The sequence below is a fragment of the Poeciliopsis prolifica genome, unplaced genomic scaffold (genome assembly GCF_027474105.1).
Source record: "Poeciliopsis prolifica strain line A6 unplaced genomic scaffold, Auburn_PproV2 SCAFFOLD028, whole genome shotgun sequence".
NCBI lineage: Eukaryota > Metazoa > Chordata > Actinopteri > Cyprinodontiformes > Poeciliidae > Poeciliopsis > Poeciliopsis prolifica.
Window position 1 is genome coordinate 791249 of NW_026562403.1, and position 18114 is coordinate 809362.

Sequence of the window (18114 nt, forward strand, 5' to 3'; positions counted from 1 at the left end):
TTAAAAGCAAACGTTTAGCTTTGTCATTCATATGTGACAACAAGCCATTCCATGTTGCAGCGGCTTCCGGACGGGTTTTACTCTACAAGCTCAACCGGAAACAAACGCTTTTCGCGTCTTAACTTGACACGTGAACAAGTTCCGATGGATCCAATCCTGCAGGAAAAGTAAAACTCGTGGTGCAACCAAAAGTTCCCCTCCCAGGTCTGCTTCGTACCGCAGGTAAGTTTCGTCTGCAGCGTCACACCTTGTTGGTTATAAGTTTGAAAAACCCAATTTTTCATGTTTTTAAATCACTATTATTAGTTTGGAGGTTTCCGTGCAGAAACGTTTTGCAGCTACTGACTGTCAAGACTTTTCCCGGAGCTGAGAGCCTGTTGCAGCTTTTAGATGTCAGAGGAGATTAAATAAACGCACTTTAGCTGCTTTAATATGAATAAAGTTGAGGTGTAATATTAGGTGGTTATTTTATTGATTGTCTCCAAATAAACTGGTTGTTATTTAAAACCCCACAGAAACATTTAATTTATGGTAGATTACTTTCGTTCTTATTATTTTGTTTTGTGTGTGAATAAATGATATATAAAGTACTTTATTCAACACTTAAACATTATTGCATGTTTTACATTTTGAGAAATGCAACTTTTTCTTTTCACAGGAAACAAAATCATTTCTCCACATCCAAAAAAAAAAAGTTAAAATAGTTTCAATTTATTTCTTCATAGCAAGTTTTGTCATTTTAATACTTGGCAGATATCAGATTACTTGGATGAACATCTCCAGCTTGTTGGTCTTGATGAAAAGAATATACTGTAACAGCTTTTTAAAGAAAATGTCTGAAAATGAGCAAAAACAAAATCAATCATGGAAAAAAATAATGCAGTTTGAATTTATTTGGACCACCTCAAGTATTTTTTGACATAAGGTGTTTGAAGCATCAACTCCAATCCTGCTTCCCCTCCAACCTCACAGCCCCCAAATTTGGTATTTATCCTTTTCCGACTCTTCATATCAGTTCAAGTATATTTTCAGCTCTGCATCCACTGAATATCGTCGTGACAAATTGCTCTACCACTCAGGGTAATTACTGCCATGACATTTAGCTTTGTATCAGTAGAAATAGTGGGCATCTAGTGGTTTTCAATTTTCCACGTTTCTTGGATCTGCTCTGTGCTACAGATCAGGCAGAAGTCTCCCAACACTATATGTGATTTATTTATTGTGTGATTGAAATTCAGTTCCTGGCCTCGCTGCAGCTTCATAGCTTCATTGCTTGTATATATGGTTGTTGAGCCTTACTGTAGACTGGGGCATTGGTCGTTGCATGGGGAGGATTTTTTTGGGTGCATTGCCTCCCAGTTAGTTCTGCTGTAGAGAAAATCAGAGTGTTTGTAATATCCAGAATGTTCTGATATACACCAAAAACATGCTTAGGATCGATAATTTTAAAAATTTCCTTCCTTTTATGGGAAGGGTGCACTTACTGTGGTCTCTTGCCTGTGGCTCAAATCTTGCTCTATATTGGGATTATCTATTCTAACAGTGTTGCTTACAGATATATTCTATTGATTATAGCTTACAAGTTTTCAACAGCTGATGATTTCAACATTGACTAATAAAAATTCAATAATTTCAATTGAAAAATCAGCTCAGTATGAATTGCTGGAAAAAATAAACATCTGGCTGCCTCAAAGGTTTCCATAGTAATGGTACACAGTCATGCATTAAACATCCTGTGGAACTAGCAGGGTCGCCCTGATCAAGCCAGCGCACGTCTAGGCCATCAGACTGAAGTCGGCACGCCTCTTCTGGATAATCCAGAGGAGGCGTGGGACGAGGTCATGAAGTTACATGAGACTAAAATAGAACTTTTTGGTGCAAACTCCATTTGCCGTGTTTGGAGGAAGGAGAAACATAACTACAATCCCAAGAAGATGCAACACGTGGGTTGTGTTTAAGGAAGGAGAGGAGGCGGCAGACTCGTTGAAAACTCACAGCCACTGGTACTGGGAATTCCAGTGATGTCCTTTACTAAACACACTCTTCACCAACCTTACAAAGCCCAGTTGAATGGCTGCTATATTACCAAACCTGAAAATGTTTAACTTGTATATATGGTTTAACATATATAACCCGTAATGCTAAACATTATGAGTTAAACGTAATGTTTAACTTTAAAGAGTTCGTCTCAGTTCATGCATCCATCTGTTGCATGTTTCTCCATGCTCATCAGAGAAGCGGTGGTGCATACTTGTGACACCATTTGTGATACCAGAGTATCTTAAAGAGACACTACACAGTTACGGCTGTTGCAAAGACCATCTCAGAAATATGCTTTTGGGTATTTTTCTGCAAAAAGGTCAGAACGACTACACTGTATTGAGCAGGGGATGGACGAGGCTTTGCATCGTGAGATTTTGGACAACAGCTGCCAAGTGTTGAAGATTGGTCGTTACTGGGTCTTCCAGCATGACAGTGACCCAAAGCATATCACCAGGGGAACTTAGGATTGGCACTTTAAGAAGCATTTCAAGGTCCTGGAGTGGCTCCAGACCGGAGCCCAATAGAAAATCTTTGGGAAGGTACTGATAGTCTGTGTTGCCTCGCGAAAGCCCTGAAAACTACAAGATCTGGAGATGATCTGAGTGAAGGAGTTTGTCAAAACCAAGTGAAAAACTTTAGGAAACATTTAACCTCCGGAACTGTAAACAAAGGTGTATCAAATACATTTCATTCAGTAAAATGCTTCTTAATTACTTAAATGTGATATTCTGGATTTGTTTTTTATTTAGACTCGGCATCTCATGCCCCTCTTCCTCCGGCTGTATCAATACATTTTAAAATGCATATTAGTCATTGTTTTTGACATTTCCTGATTTTCCATAAGTTACTGAAATTGTCCTGCTGCACAGTCGCACTAAATTAAAGTAGGAAACATGTGCAGGTGATGCCTGGGAAGAGGAATGTAGTCTTAGTGTGCAATGTCATGTTAGCGTCTAGTTCTTCTTACTTGCATGAAAGTGAAGATTTAATACTTCAGAAGGAAGGAAAAAAGAGGGACAAAGCCTTCATTGTTTGAGACCTGAATGGTTTTGAGTGAATCTGAGACCCATAGAGACTCCATTCTGTCCTTTGGAAAGTCAAGGAGCAAGATGTAAAGCTGTCCCTTATTTAATTTTCCTGTACCATACCGCATGGGGTAGAAAATAGCATTTTTATAAAGTACATAACCCAAATGTGGCTATATCGACACAACAAGCACAATCCAGGCACTTTTTCGAGGGAGTCTGTGCTATGGTTCCTGCCTGCTCTGTGGTTTTGCTATAAAACCTCCCCCTCCACATGTCACCTCCTGTAGTTTTCTGGGTTATTCCCTGCCGTTGCTCAGATCAACACAGAAGCTTACTTAGCTGCTGCACAAAGCATTGACTTGCACTTCATTTCATTCTTGTAATGATCATGACCAAAAAGTTTGTTTCTGTCATAAAAAAAAAGATTTTGTTGCTGCTTGCCAGAGAAAGTAAGTATTTTCTTTAGAGCATGCGTTGTATTAAACGTGTCCTTCAGTGTTATTTTTTATTTATTTTTTTTTTTACCACAGTCACGTTGAGTATTTGACAGAAAACTCTTGAAAGTAATTTACAGCTACCACTTTTACACGGAAGACGGAATTTAAATTAAAATTCTTCACCTTTTTTTTACCGTCCCTTTTTTTGCCGTTTGGCTTTACAAGCTGCGCCGCAGATGTTGCCAAAATACATTCCAGACTTTTCTGGCCATAATTACCACGCTACAAAGGTTACATTTTACATTAGCTGGAAAAACATGCATGTCCTGCGAGGATGCAGCTTGAACATGGTGAAAGCTGAATATTTTCAGTGAAAATTGCAGAGTCATTTTGAAGTTCACTGCAGAAGACATGCAGAAATGTAAGAAATAGGCAGAAGCAGCCAAATAAAATAAAAGCCTACAAAAGGCAAAGAGAAAAACTGTAGGAGAGAGGAAACTTATAAGTCAATGCAAATATCGCACCCAGCCTATTAGAAATTCATGCAGAGCACTGTCTACATCACTAAATTAAGGTCACAACTTTATAAGCTAAAATCAGATTACAAGCTAATTGAAATACAAACGATTGCCTCCAGGTTAGTTATTAAAATTTTGACCTACAGTAACATACTAGAGTGAAAAAAACTCTAAAATTAGTTAGAAATCTAAAACTTGCTTAAATAATGATTATAGAATCTAGGCTAGCACATGCATGTTGACTTACAGTAAAAAACTCCAAATTATCAAGTTGCACAATATTAATTCATTAATTCACTACTCTTAAGAATCTTATTTTTTAATCAAAAAAATTTGATATTTTTTGATACAAGTATTCAAACTTTCAATAGCATTTGAGGAAGGAAGGAAGGAAGGAAGGAAGAAAGGAAGGAATGGATTTATAAAATTCATAAAAGACATGGAAAACCTGAAACAAACAGAATTGACAACATTTTAAAGGTTGAATGATGTTTCTAGCTGAAAGCACGAGGACGTAGTCAGCTGTTAAAGAGGACACATTTTTAGCTGAATTTTACAGAAATTATTATCATTTCAGCGGGACCCAACGTGATCACATTTATTTCACAAGCCGCATACCAAAAGCAGAATATGGTAAAGGTTTAATGGTCGAAATAGCTCAAAGTAAGCAGAAGTAAAGTGGGGAAAAGTGTACGGAAAAAAAGTGGAGGAGCTCAATGAACTAATGTGTCAAAATACATATTTCTTTTGAGAGAAGAGGACATGTTCTAAAAGTAAACTCAGAAACTAATCAGTCACTCATACAAAGTGCACAGCTATCATTCTTTGAAGTACAGAAAATGAGAAAATCTGCCCTAGATCAGGCACTGCTGATTGGACGATGTGCGCTGCATGTGATTACCATGACAACGATCCAAAGTGCTCTCTAAGACCTTTGTTGTGATATTTGTTTTTCAAGCTTTTTAACCTGAAAATGTGTTTAAAATAACTTCAAATTATAGATAATCCACTCTGCTACAAAAACGCGGCCTTCAGGTGGCAGAGATGTTAAATAGGCTAGTAGAAACTATTGATTACTTCGTCACACAGTTATGCTCGAGCTTGCCTGAACACAGAGCCTTTCAGCTCAGGGCTCAACGTCCCATTTGCTCTTGTCCTGCTTCTATTCATCTCATTCTGAAGGCTCAAACTAAGTGGCCCGCCTGCTGTTCTGTACTCTTTCTGTCATTGTGTCGGCTTCTCTGCAACATTGGTGGTTGCGGCTCAGGCGGAAGTGTCATCGCTCGCACAGACTTGACGTTTGATCGCTTCGATCTGCGCCCTCCTCTGTCCACATGTGGATGTTTCCCCAGGCAGGAAACTGGAGTGCACTTTGGATGCATTGTGATCGACGTGTGCAGAAAAGATGTCGGGGTTGTTTCACAAGCTTGGGGTGAACAGAGAGAGGGATCTTTGAAGATTTAATCTTTTTAGATTATCCAGAGTTGTGAGTTCTCTACAGGATTTAGGCCTGAGGACTGAAGTGGTTAGAAGAAGGTTGTTATTACGTCTGTTTAGCCATTTTGGTGTTGATTCGGCCATATGATTTGCATCATTATCATCATATTACAGATCTAGAATTCCTTGACATTCCAAAGTAAAATAAGAAAAGAAAATACAAATGCACTTGTAATGTGTTTGCCACAAGCAGTTTTCTTCTAGTTGGGTTCAAGTTGAACTGGAAGGATTGACCTGCTGGGTTCCCTATTTAGTTGCTTCTCTGAATAGCAGAACATTATACACACGTAACTGTTGACTTTCATACAGTTGTTGACTACATTTCAGGTTTTTTCTTAAAACCTGTTTGTGGTTTTGGGTTTCCCACCTCTAGCAAATGATGTTGCTTGCTTGTGTTTCTCACCAGCTGTGTTTCTGCTTGCTGGCATGTGCATGGACATGCAAACTGCTCCAGGCTTTCTGCCAAATAACCTGCCTTCTCGCGGTGACTGTGCATTCTGCTCCCTCAGAGCTTTCTGCACGAGGGGTAACCGTTGATTTCACGTTGAAAGATGATGAAATCTACAAAAAATGACATATGGGATTCTGTAACATTTAAAAAGGAAATGGCTCAGACTGACACTTGACTTTTTTTTACTGAACGTGTGTTTGTCATCCCTTTTGTCTTGTATTTGGGGAGTAAAAGGCTGGGAGTACAATGGTCCTTGTCTGAGCTCCGATGAAAGCCGGTAAGAGAGGATGGATGGGGGTCGAGGAGAGACAGAAACGGGGGCTGCAGGAAGCTGTCTTTGCTGCACACGTCATTTTATTTCTTTTTTTATGTCACTTTTTGTCAAGCCTTTTGTTTTCCATTTGTTTACCCTCATGAAAGCTCTCAAGGCGATCACCGGCTGCGTTGCTGCTTCAGCAGGTGTAAAGTGGAAACTAAACGGCTTTAGCTCGCATAAATTGCTGCTTTGACAAAGATTAGAAATCCTCTGAGGACGAGTGCGGCTTCACTTTACCCAAGAATAGGAAGGGAAGCGGCGTAGCGTCAGCCTGGTGAGAAAAGAGAGGGGAGGGAGGGATGTGAGATGCTGCTTGGTACCCCCCCACACACACACCAACCCCTTCTCCCACTCCTGATCGGGTGCTCGGGGGAGAAAGTAGGTGAGAGGTTGAGGGGTATTCAAGAACGGGCGTCAGAGTGGGAAGTGGAGGGATTTATTCAGTGACATGAATTTGTTTTTCTGGTGAAAGATGAATTCATTTTGCCAGAGAGGGTGACACTAGCTCCCTGTTGTGAGTGAACACTGTTATAGAGTTTGTTTGTGTTCAGTCCATCAAACTCTCAGCTTTGCTACGAGCATTGGAGTCTGGCCTTGTTGATCCTCCTCCGTCAGCTCCTCGCCACTGTACTCACCCAGATTTTTTTTGTTTTGTTATTATTTTTTTTTCCCCGCTCTCTTTCGGGTGAAACCGTGGCTGACCATGACTGAGGGTAACCTCAGCGCCTGTTTCTGTTGAGCCAATCGTTTCTACTTCCTGATGTCTCTCCACTGGCCCTCCCTGTGTGTGCCCAAGCCTTTTCTTCTCCTCTCCCTCTCTCTCTCCGAGTAGTGCCAAGCCTTCGGGCCGCTGACCGCACTCCACATACAGCCAGATTCCACATTTTCACTGGTTTCCATTTAAGGCGGGTGGACAGATTTTATCGCAAATACCCGATAAAATCTGTATTGATCAGAAGAACTCTGCATGGTCTCCCTCTGTGGCAGGTTATGTTAATTTGGGCCAAAACTGACTGATAATCTGGACTGGTCACAATTTTATCTGCATTCAAAAAAAAAAAAAAGCCCTCCACTGTCCTATCTAAAAAGTAACCCCAGAGCATGACGCCGCCACCCTCATGCTCAGTGATCTCATGGTGACATGCAGAGATGTCTGAAATTATCTGGCAAAATTTTAAAAATAATTTTATTTCATCGGTTCACAGCACTTTCTCCAACGAGGTTTAGGAAGATTTTAACAACGTGTTGGAATTTTGTGAGGGGATTCATCTGTTCAAACTGTTATGTGCAAGAATAGACATGATGGGGATGTCCAACGATGGGACTGTCCTCAATCTGGAAGGATAGAGATTCTCTGTCCCAGAGGCTAACGGGTTTGGACAGAAACGGTCAAATCAACCCCAGAATAAAAAGCCAAAGACCTTACAAAGATGTTGGCTGAAGCTGACAGTGACATTGGCCACAGAGAAACATGTCCTGCACCAACATGGGCTGAAAGGCCACTCAGCGAGGAGGAAGCCATTACTTCAACATAAACATAAAAAGCCAAATTGTAGTTTTTGTTACATTTGGAGGAAAAACAGATGTGCTTGTAGGCCTGGGAGGAACATCTAGACTGTGAAACATGGAGGTGGCAGCATCATGTGTAGGGCTTTTTATGGGCCACCAATTTCAGCTGCACTGTATAAGATTGCTGAAGCCTTTCATAAATTGTTTGGTGTTATTTATGAAAGTGCAAGATTTTGCACAAAAAATATACAAAACAATTTTCATCCATTTTCGGACATTTCTTGTGCCATACCTGCAAGCAAACTCAGAGCAAAAGACACAAGCACAATGATGAAAGATGCATCAGGTTAAACAAAAAGAGAGAGACGGAGAGAGAACTGCAGCGAAGCAGAATAAATTACATCTCTCTGTTTGTTTTTGTGTGCAGACTTAAATATTTGCTTCTGCACTGTGTAATTTTCATGCATTTCTCAGGGCATTTCGTTTCCTTCTCGCAGCTATGCAGCTCCAGGAGTGGTTGCGTTCGCTTTGCTCCCACGCAGGACTCAAAGGCTCTGAGGCGGAGGAGCTGTGGAGTCTCCTGCCGTCCCTGTCCACCTCCTCTCTGCTGGGGTTGGGGGCTCTGGCGTCCCTGACCGTGTACTGGCTGCTGACCCGGCCCCGGCCCGTTCGTCCTCCCTGTGATCTGCAAGCCCAGTCCGTAGCTGTCGGCGTGAGTGACCCCACCGCCGACATTTAAGCCTTTGGCCGTGCGTTGATGTCATTGTTGTGGCAGAGCGTTCAGTCGCCGGTAAAAGTTTGATCTGTCTACAGGGAGACCCCAGCTGCAGGAGATCTGCTCTTCTTAAAGATGACAATCTGCTGGAGTTTTACTATGATGACGTCAGGACGGTCTATGAGATGTTCCAGAGAGGTCTGAGGATATCAGGTGATGGATGAAGCAGGCTTCTCTTCCCATAATGCCTCGCTAAATTTAATTTTACTGTGATTTTTGTATGAGAAGCGGCAGAGTAGTGTATAAGAGTATTTTTTGGTCTAAAACTGCCCTGTTTGGGCACCACATAATTCTTATTTTTGTCTGTCTGCATTTTTTTTTTCTTCTGCTGGATCCATATTCTCATAAATCCAAATTCCCTGACTAATGTAGCCAGTTGCTCATGTAGATTTTATTTTCATGCATCAGATTAAACTGGGATTGAGTGACAATGCAGCTGTCAGCTCCTTTTACATCAGAGTTATACTCTACTTTGTCTTGCTTTATCGCATAAAATCCCAGTTAAATACGAGGTTTGTGTTTGTAATGTGACTAAATGAAAAACAGTTCAGCTAATGTAAATAACAAAAACAATCAAACTGCAAAAGCAAATTGTAAACGTGTGTGAGAAGTTTGTTTCTTACCTCTGGTGGAAGAAATAAACTGCCCTTCGGCTTTAAAAGTTAGACGTGTCGCATTCAGGCGCAGTAACTTCCACTGTTGTATAAATCGTGACTTTTTGTTGCCTGCAGGAGACGGACCGTGCCTTGGCTACAGGAAGCCAGGCCAGCCCTACGAGTGGATCTCCTACTCTGAGGTTTGACACGATTAAAGTTTGATCTCGCTGTCCATCACAGCACCATTCCTGTGCCATGTGTCAGTCTTTCCTGCTCTCCAACCCTGCAGGTGGCTCAGCAGGCTCAGTGGATGGGGAGTGGGATGATTGCCAAAGGTTGCCAGCAGTTTGTTGGGGTTTACTCTCCAAACAGGCCAGAGGTGGGAATTCATGTTTTCAGCCTCGACTCCAGGAAACCTAAATCCTCTCCACTGACAGCTTGACAAAACCTACTGTGTGTGTGGCTTTTAGGCTCACGAGTAGCTGCACACACAATGGTTTAACAAAACAAAAGGAATCAATCCAGTAAAATCTCAGAGAACCAGTTGTTGCTCCTCTGCATACCAGGTGAAACTACTTACAAACAAGAAATATTTAAAACTATTTTCCCCAATAGCAGCCAGCGCTCAGATAAATAACCAACAACCTGAAACTTCATTCAAAGCTCTTCAGGCCTCAGCGGGCATCTTAAATAAAAAAAGTGATGAATTATGAAAAAAGGAGCCCTAAAGAAAACCTTTTATCTTTAAAAGTAAATAATACCATGCCTTATATTTGTTAAGTAACATGTGGACACTTTGCTAGATTTTTACTCCATATCTGATAAAACTAAATCGAAACACCTCACGGTAAAAACACAAAATGTTAAACAGGTATTGTTTGTCTAGTTTCTAATGCAAACGTCTTTGGACACTTGAGATGAGACAAAACTAACTTACAAGTTAGGAAGAAATGTGAGCTTTTTATATGTCAATAATTCATCGATGTTGATGAAAAAGTACTAGTTCTACTGGTGGATTATTTCACAGCTAGAAACTGGACGAAAAACACTTGGCACAATTTTGCGTTTTTCCAATGATTTAAGCTTGCTTTTTCAGCCACATATCACCTTATATTAATCATTCTTTGAAACATTTACTGCTAGATTAGTGCAGAGCATCGACTCTGGGTCTTCTGCATCATAAAAATGTTTGTCCTTTAATTGCGGTCCATTAGGAGCTGTTTGCACCGTCAAAGTCACCAAATCCTTTACAAATCAGCTCATTTTTTAATTATAAAAGTTATTTGTGCAGGAGTGGTTTGAGGATGACGTGTTAAAATTAAGCAGCTTTATTTGACTTCCACAGAGAGTCGTTATTACAAGTTTCTATGACTGAAAACAGAAACTATTACTTTAAATCAGATGTTTGATCTAATGTGTTGCAAATGCATATTTAACACTTTACTTTGGTGAGAAACACAGTATGTCATCAGATTACCGTAACTTTTATTTAATGACTGATAAATTTATACTAATCAACTAATTGATTATATATATATTTTTTCTTTCTTCTTCTTTTTCTACATTACATAGATTTTCCCCATATAATGATGCTGCATTTTACCTACTTCTGTGTGAAATAATAATGAGATGACATAAAATATCCTTGGCTGTCGTTCACTTTGGTTAAATGCCACGTAAATGTCAAATCGATATTACTGAAAGGAGATGGGATTATTTATTGCATTACTCTACACATGCACTTTCTTCTGATACCCAGTGAATGTGTCTCTAGGTTGTGTAAATGTGGTTGATTTAAATGTGCAGTGTGTGATCGTCTACCTAAATGCTCGGCAGTGTGTGACGGCTGTGAGAGTTGGTCTAACCGTGCTGCTTTGTCTCCCTCTGCTGGTGGCAGTGGATCATCTCAGAGATGGCCTGCTACACCTACTCCATGGCTCTGGTTCCGCTGTACGACACGCTGGGAACGGAGGCCATGGTCCACATCCTCAACCTCGGTGAGAAAACGTCCCTGAAACCTCTGCCTGCTTCATGTCTCAAACTCTGAAGAACAAAGTGTTCATAAAGCTATGACAAAAACAATCTGAGATTTATTTTTTTTGGTATGTTTAAATAAGCTGCTCTTTGGTGTTGTATGAAACCATCAAGATCTTCCTATTAAACTCTATTCTTTTAAAAATGGGACGTAGATTCAAACAATTTTAATTTTTCTACATTAAACCTGAAAAGAAGAAACTAGAGGAGAAACAGCATGAAGTCAACTGAGGTAAATATCAAGTGTAGCTACAGTTAGTGCTTTGCAACCTTGGATCGTTTCAAATGACAAAAAAAAATGTAAAAGTGATTTGTGCATTTCTATTCAGCCACCTTCAGTCTGACAATCGCTATTGTCAGCCTGAATAAGCCCATCTTTTCTGCAAAGGCCTCTTTGAGAACCTAAGTGAACAAGCAGCAACACAAAGACCAAAAAATACAGTAGACAAGTCAGAGATAAAAGTTGTAGAGAAGTTTAAGCCAGAATTATGTTATAAAATAATATTTTAAGCTTGGAAGTGCTGAAGATGGACAGATGGGAGGAAACCGTTTCAAAGGAGGAAAAGACTTGAGATTGAAGAGGAGCTTAACCTTCAAGCAGGAAGAGTAAACATAAAGATTCAACAGAGCTACTTTGGAACATTTCAATCAAAATGTATTCATTAGAATTAGAATGGCTTAGTCAAAGTAAAGGACGTAGATCCAACTACAATATGTGGCAAGACTTGAACATTGACGATCGGATAAATTACATCCATGGCCGTGTTTCTCCATTACACGTGACTGAACTTGAGATGCTTTGCAACAAACAAGAGCAAAAACTTTTGTCACCAAATGTGAAAAATGTTAGAGGGATACACCAAAAGGGAAAGCTGGTTCCACTCAGGGCTCTGAATTCACATGCATGCCTTTCCAGATTTTTATTTGTGAAAACAAAACAAAAATACGCTTTTCTTTCCGCTTTGTGCTGGTTTGAATATAAAATGTTTTTTTTTTTTCCCTCAGGGAGTAATTACCACATTAAATCCCAATAAAATACACAAAGCTTTGTGTTTTTAGCTGTTCAGAATGTCCAAAAGTTGCATTCATACAAACCTTTGTGTGTGTGTGTGTGTGTGTGTGGGTGTGTGTGTGTGTGTGTGTGTGTGTTTGTTTGTTTGTTTAGCTGAGATGTCCCTGGTTGTCTGTGACCGAGAGGAGAGGGCAGCGTTGTTGCTGGAGTGCAAAGAGAAAGGCATGACTCCCAAAGTCTCCTGTCTGGTTCTGTTCAACGACTTCAGCCCAGCCTTTGGAGAGAGGGCGATGCAGTGCGAGGTGGACGTCCTGAACCGGGAGCAGCTAATGGTGAGTGGGCGCCAGCGCTCAGCGGAGACTCTTTTCAAACACGCGTGCTTTTTAGTGGCTCCCATCAGTGACTGTGCGTAAACTGTTCACGTCGTAGGAGCTGGGAAAGCAGAACCTCAAAGATCCTGTGGTGAGTTTGTCGTCTCTCGGCTGCGACGTCACCTCCTAAATGCCCGCCCGACGGCTCTGTCGTTGCTCCTGTCCAGCAAGATATCATTAACACTCACTTATGAACCAGACCGAGGGCTTCCTCCTCTCTAAGCCTGAGTCACATTCTCATATTTTTCGCTGTCTGCCGCAGCTGCCCCAGCCTCAGGATCTGGCCGTGATTTGCTTCACCAGTGGAACCACAGGTACGCCTGATCCCAGAGGTCTCTGTGTAATTACACCCCTCTAACATCATTAGAGGAACGTCCCTCAGTGCCCACATACTGGCCTTCTTTGCGGTGCCGCTGTAGGTTCCTTTTTTGCTGTGCAGGGCACGGCAATAATTTCTTGTTTATTTATCCAGGGAAGCCCAAGGGAGCCATGATCACCCACGGCAACATCGCCTCCAATACTTCCTCTGTCATTAAGATCCTGGAGGTCTGTCTACATTTCCACCTCCTTGTGTAATTGAGAACAGCCTTGCAGCTAGGGTCGCACTCCCATCTGCTCGTATCTCAAACCTGTTCCCCCTTCCCTGCTGTGTCTAATGGTATGATTAATTGGATGTTTGATTGCCCCATGTCGTTGTGAGATACTATAACTAATTGCCCCTGTCTAAAGATTGCGCTGTTTAGCTGCTGCTAAAGAAACGTGTTTGATTGCCTGCGGGGCTTCGTCCGCAATCCCGCTGCCTGAACGTAATCTGTCCCCCGAGCTTCGCTCATCTCTCTTCCTGTCGCCTCTCAGGGTTCGTTTGTGATCCGGCAAGAGGATGTGTCGATCTCTTACCTGCCGCTTGCCCACATGTTCGAGAGGATGATCCAGGTAGTTTAACGACTTAGCAGGCGTTTTTTTTTTTGTTTTGTCTTTCCTCCGTCTGCTCCAAATAAAATTCCGCTTTCCATCACAGCTCACAATGTACTGCTACGGAGCTCGAGTGGGGTTCTTCCAGGGTGACGTTTCTCTTCTCATGGACGACATTAAGACTCTCAAACCGACCCTCTTCCCCGTTGTGCCCCGTATTCTTAATCGCATCTACGATAAGGTCAGTGAAGCGCTCAGTTAAGCCGAGAGAAGGGTCCAGAGAAGGCGGTTCTTATCTCGTCCATTGTCCTCTTATTTCCTCCCAAGATCTTGGGTTCTGTGACCTCTCCGTTTCAACGGGCTCTGCTTCACTACGCCGTCAGGAGAAAGCAGGCCGAGCTCTGCAGAGGGATTGTGCGCAACAACAGTCTGTGGGATAAACTGGTGTTCAAGAAAATTCAGGTCAGAGTCTGAAAAACACCAAATGCCTCGTCTCCCATGTCAGTTTCCTTGCTTTGAAATCAGGGTTTTCACTTTTTTTCTTGTGAAACTTTATAGTACTCTGAAAAGTGTTCTGGTTTTAGGTAAAAATCTATCATGTTAAGAATAGAAACAAGAAATGACTTTTTTGTACCTTCAATTTTTTTTTACATTTATTTAAAACTAATGATGTCACATTTTATTCTGAGATACCACGGTGGGATCTGTAAATTTTGTCCCAACATTTCTTCCACATAGTTCGACCCACATCATGACATCACCACTGTTGTGCTTAAGTGTGCCAACAATAAAGTCTCCTCAGTTTGTTATTCTGGATGTATATAGTGCCATAATCGTTGTGCTTCATTTTAGAAACTAAAATTTGTTTCTGTGGCTTTAATTCAGTTCAATTCAAAGTACTTGGGGAAATTAAATGTCCTAAGTAATATTATCCAGGGTTTCTCAGAGGTTTTGTAGATGCTGGTGGCAGGAAGCAGTCTGTGTTACAGCACAAACAAAGAAGCCTCTGACACGGTTGTTGTCTCATAACAACTGTGTTTTTATGAGACAGATCATCTTAGTTTTATGAAGAATCCTTCTTTTCAGAATTATCCCAGTGGTGTCATAGAAGCAACATAAACGTTTTAACATATTCGATTCATAGAATAGAAATGTCGTCTGGCCTTATTAAGTTCATTCAAAAGTTAAGGTATACCAAATAATATTTGCATAATATGGTATTATTGGTTAAGTTAGTCTTGGTGTTTCTTCCCATCAGGCAGTCCCATATCATGACTACCACCTCCGTGCTTCAGTATTTAACAATACTGGCCCCTTATTGTGTTTTCGATGTGAGTCAAGTGATATAACTGAGATCTCTTACGTGTTCTAACATTTTCATTTAAAACCTAGAAATATTTCAGAGTGTAACCCTAACCCTAATAGCTTAGGATTACAGCTATTATTGTAGCTGTAATTATTTTCTTCTTGATTCCTGCAATCAGGCTGCCTTTATGGACAGAAACATTTTCTTTCTGTTCTGTTTTATCTTTACCGTTTTTTTTTCATCTGTGCATCACTTGAATTTAAATGGCATGGCGTTAGAGCGTGTATTACCTGTGAACAATCAGCCTCACAAGTCGCACGAAAATTCGAATCCAAGCTTTTCAAGACAAGCACAATTGTTCCAGCAGCCGATGCCAAAAACTCACCAGCAGCATATTGGACCTGTGGGAGTGCACTGAAGAGGCATTCACACATGCGACGCAGAACTGAAGGAGTTTGGCTTGCTGTATCAATTCAGATGGGAAACTGTGACCAAGGGTGTCAAAAGTTCAGACAGAAACGAGCTCAGATCCATGACACGGCTGTCTTTTTGTATCAAAAAGCTGATTTTGTCTTACTCTGTATTTCAGGCCAGTTTAGGAGGTAATCTCCGGTTTGCCTTGACTGCCTCAGCTCCCATCTCCTGCTCGGTGTTGTCCTTCCTCAGAGCCACTATGGGCTGCATGATATGTGAGGGTTACGGACAGACGGAGTGCACTGGAGGCTGCACTTTCTCTTTGATAGGAGACTCCAGCACAGGTTTGGATGTTGCTCTTTTAAAATGCCCGCATATCTTCTTCTGTCCTCATCAGATAAGTACATGCCTTTTTTTCTTCTTTTTTGTTTTGTTTTCAGGTCATGTTGGAGCTCCTTTGCCATGCGCGATGGTGAAGGTGGTGGACATCCCCGATATGAACTACTTTGCTAAGAATGGAGAAGGAGAGGTGAACTTTATGATATGTCGCATGTTCTCCTCTAGCCTGGAGCCTGGAGAGTTGTTTGTCCTTTGTCTTGGTAGATCTGCATCCGCGGCCCCAGTGTGTTCAAGGGTTATCTGAAGGACCCGGAGCGGACGGCGGAGGCTTTGGACAGTGACGGCTGGCTCCACACTGGGGATGTGGGCCAATGGCTTCCAGTAAGACTGGGACAAAGTCAGACTAGAATGGAGAACTGTTCACGTTTTGTCTCTATAAAGTGTAGCTTATGTCATGCGATTGACTGAAAAAAAGAAAAATCAAATTCTTCAGAATTCTGCTTTACTCTCTATTTTGGTCGACATGTAAGCCCAAAAAACTTGAATAGGTTTCGCGGTTATTAACGTGTAACTCCATTGCTCGTGTCAGAACGGCACGTTGCGCATCATCGACAGAAAGAAGCACATCTTCAAGCTGTGCCAGGGAGAGTACGTCGCTCCAGAGAAGATCGAGAACGTCTACATGCGCTCCGTTCCCGTCCTCCAGGTGTTTGTGCACGGAGACAGTTTGCAGGTAAGCTTCTTAATAAGGTCGTTTTCAGTCAATCCGCAGGTAATACGCTACCAAGAGAGAATGTGAGATGTTTTGACTTTCTGTTGTGCTTCATGTCGGCAGTCCTACGTTGTAGGTATAGTTGTGCCTGACCGAGAGGTGTTTGTTGAATGGGCTAAGGAGCGGACCTTCGTGGGGTCCTACCAGGAACTGTGCCAAAACCCAGTGAGTCCTATTAAGCTACTTCCAATGTTCTTAATCTAACAGCTTGAAAAGAGTTTTTAAAAAAAAAGCAAACCTTTTCTGTGACAGGATGTAAAGAACGCAGTATTAGAAGACATGAGGGCTGTGGGGAAGGAAGCAGGGCTCAAGTCCTTTGAACAGGTGAATTGTTTGTGACATCAAAACTGATCTCAGGTCAAATTTAACAGCAACAAAGAATGCTATGGTGATTTTTTTTTTCTCTATTGTGTTTTCTCAGGTGAAGGATCTTTATTTACATCCGGACATGTTTAGCATTGCCAACGGCCTTCTCACACCCACCCTGAAGAGCAGACGAGCCGACATCCGCAGGGTGTTTCAGGAGCAGCTAGCGAACATGTACAAGACTCCGATTTAACTCCAAAACACCTTAGTGTCTACAAAGGGAAATATCGTCCATGATTACCTTAAGATAATTAGTGGTGATATTTTGTTTTTCAAACACTTTTAACTCCACTTGATGATTAAATTTCACTTGGATGTTTTGTGGTAACTGCATTTCTGGTCAGTGCGTCCAAGCATCCATGACCTCACCGTTGACTCTAATGCCTCCCCATGATTCCCTGGAGTTTTGTTATTTATAGAAAGCAGAATAACAAATATGATTAGGAAGTTGCCTTCAGAAGCAGAGTTTCACATTTTTATCATGCTGCACTTCTTTCTTGGAGATTTAAGGGTCTCGGTGTACAAGGGGCCTTTTGCTCATGATTACTTGTAGATTTTTATGGTACCGTTGTTGGGGACTTGTATGAGCATACTTTGTAAAAGTATTTACAACCCTTGAATTTTTCTTATGTCTTGTCATGTTACAGTCATGAATTATGTATTTCACTGGGGTTTTAGTAAAGCAGCAAAATGCAGGATGCCTACAAAATGTCCATGTAAAATCCCTTTTTTTTCCACGGTCGGTATTAAATTTTTTGACCAAATAGATGTTTTATGTTTTCACCCTAATTATCATGAAGCAACACTTTTAGTATTGGTTAAAGAACTATTTTTGCCATCAGTCAAAGTCAATAATACCTATAAAATGTGAACTGGATTATGTCAGATTTAATGGACATAACTTTATTTTAGTCCATTGTTTCAGTTCTTTGGCATCTTAACAACTTTGGGTTCATTTTAAAACTGAAGTAGATCTAGAAGCTTAAGGAGGAGCTGAATTTGTTTTTTGATTGTTGAATAAGTGCATTTATCTGTAACACATGAGCTCTTATGGCTTCTTTTAGCTATAACTTTAATTATGCCGTCCTTGCGTTGCACTGGATTTTATTTTGTAATACATTAAATATATATAAACACCATGCAGTTTTGTTTTAAATAATAGCAAAAACTAAACCTAATTTACTTCTTCTTTTCAAATATGGACTTTTGGGCTACCAGAAAGCCCAATACATATATTTTTGGTTGTAATTTTGAGAGGTTTTAGGGGTGTGAAAGCTTTGAGAGTTTTTGTCAGCTCAGTGGTAAGACCTGCTGAGAGGATATCTTAAATTAAGCTCATCAGAATAAAAAAAGTCATTTCAATCTGCAGTGATAAAATTTGAACTGGTAAACCTGCACAGTTTTGAGACTTTTAAGAT

The 18114-nt window shown here is 41.0% G+C and overlaps 1 protein-coding gene across 1 annotated transcript; it reads left to right on the top strand.

Annotated features, from left to right (window-relative positions):
* Positions 1 to 128: 128 nt before the first annotated feature.
* Positions 129 to 17835, top strand: acsl2 (acyl-CoA synthetase long chain family member 2). The gene is made up of 20 exons (XM_055048878.1): positions 129 to 222; positions 8297 to 8511; positions 8613 to 8727; positions 9306 to 9370; positions 9460 to 9549; positions 11068 to 11167; positions 12370 to 12548; positions 12646 to 12678; positions 12850 to 12901; positions 13060 to 13133; positions 13443 to 13520; positions 13606 to 13740; positions 13827 to 13961; positions 15395 to 15563; positions 15660 to 15748; positions 15823 to 15939; positions 16148 to 16291; positions 16394 to 16495; positions 16583 to 16654; positions 16752 to 17835. The coding sequence occupies exons 2-20, from the start codon at positions 8299 to 8301 to the stop codon at positions 16887 to 16889; spliced, it is 2100 nt and encodes a 699-aa protein (XP_054904853.1). The 5' UTR covers positions 129 to 222; positions 8297 to 8298; the 3' UTR covers positions 16890 to 17835.
* The last annotated feature ends 279 nt before the right edge of the window (positions 17836 to 18114 follow it).

What these genes read in the sequence shown, in the direction of transcription:
- acsl2 (XM_055048878.1), top strand. Translation starts at nt 8,299, where the DNA reads ATGCAGCTCCAGGAGTGGTTGCGTTCGCTTTGCTCCCACGCAGGACTC. An exon ending in CCCAGTCCGTAGCTGTCGGC is followed by an intron (nt 8,512 to 8,612) that starts GTGAGTGACCCC and finishes ATCTGTCTACAG; the next exon opens with GGAGACCCCAGCTGCAGGAG. An exon ending in ATGTGGGCCAATGGCTTCCA is followed by an intron (nt 15,940 to 16,147) that starts GTAAGACTGGGA and finishes TGCTCGTGTCAG; the next exon opens with AACGGCACGTTGCGCATCAT.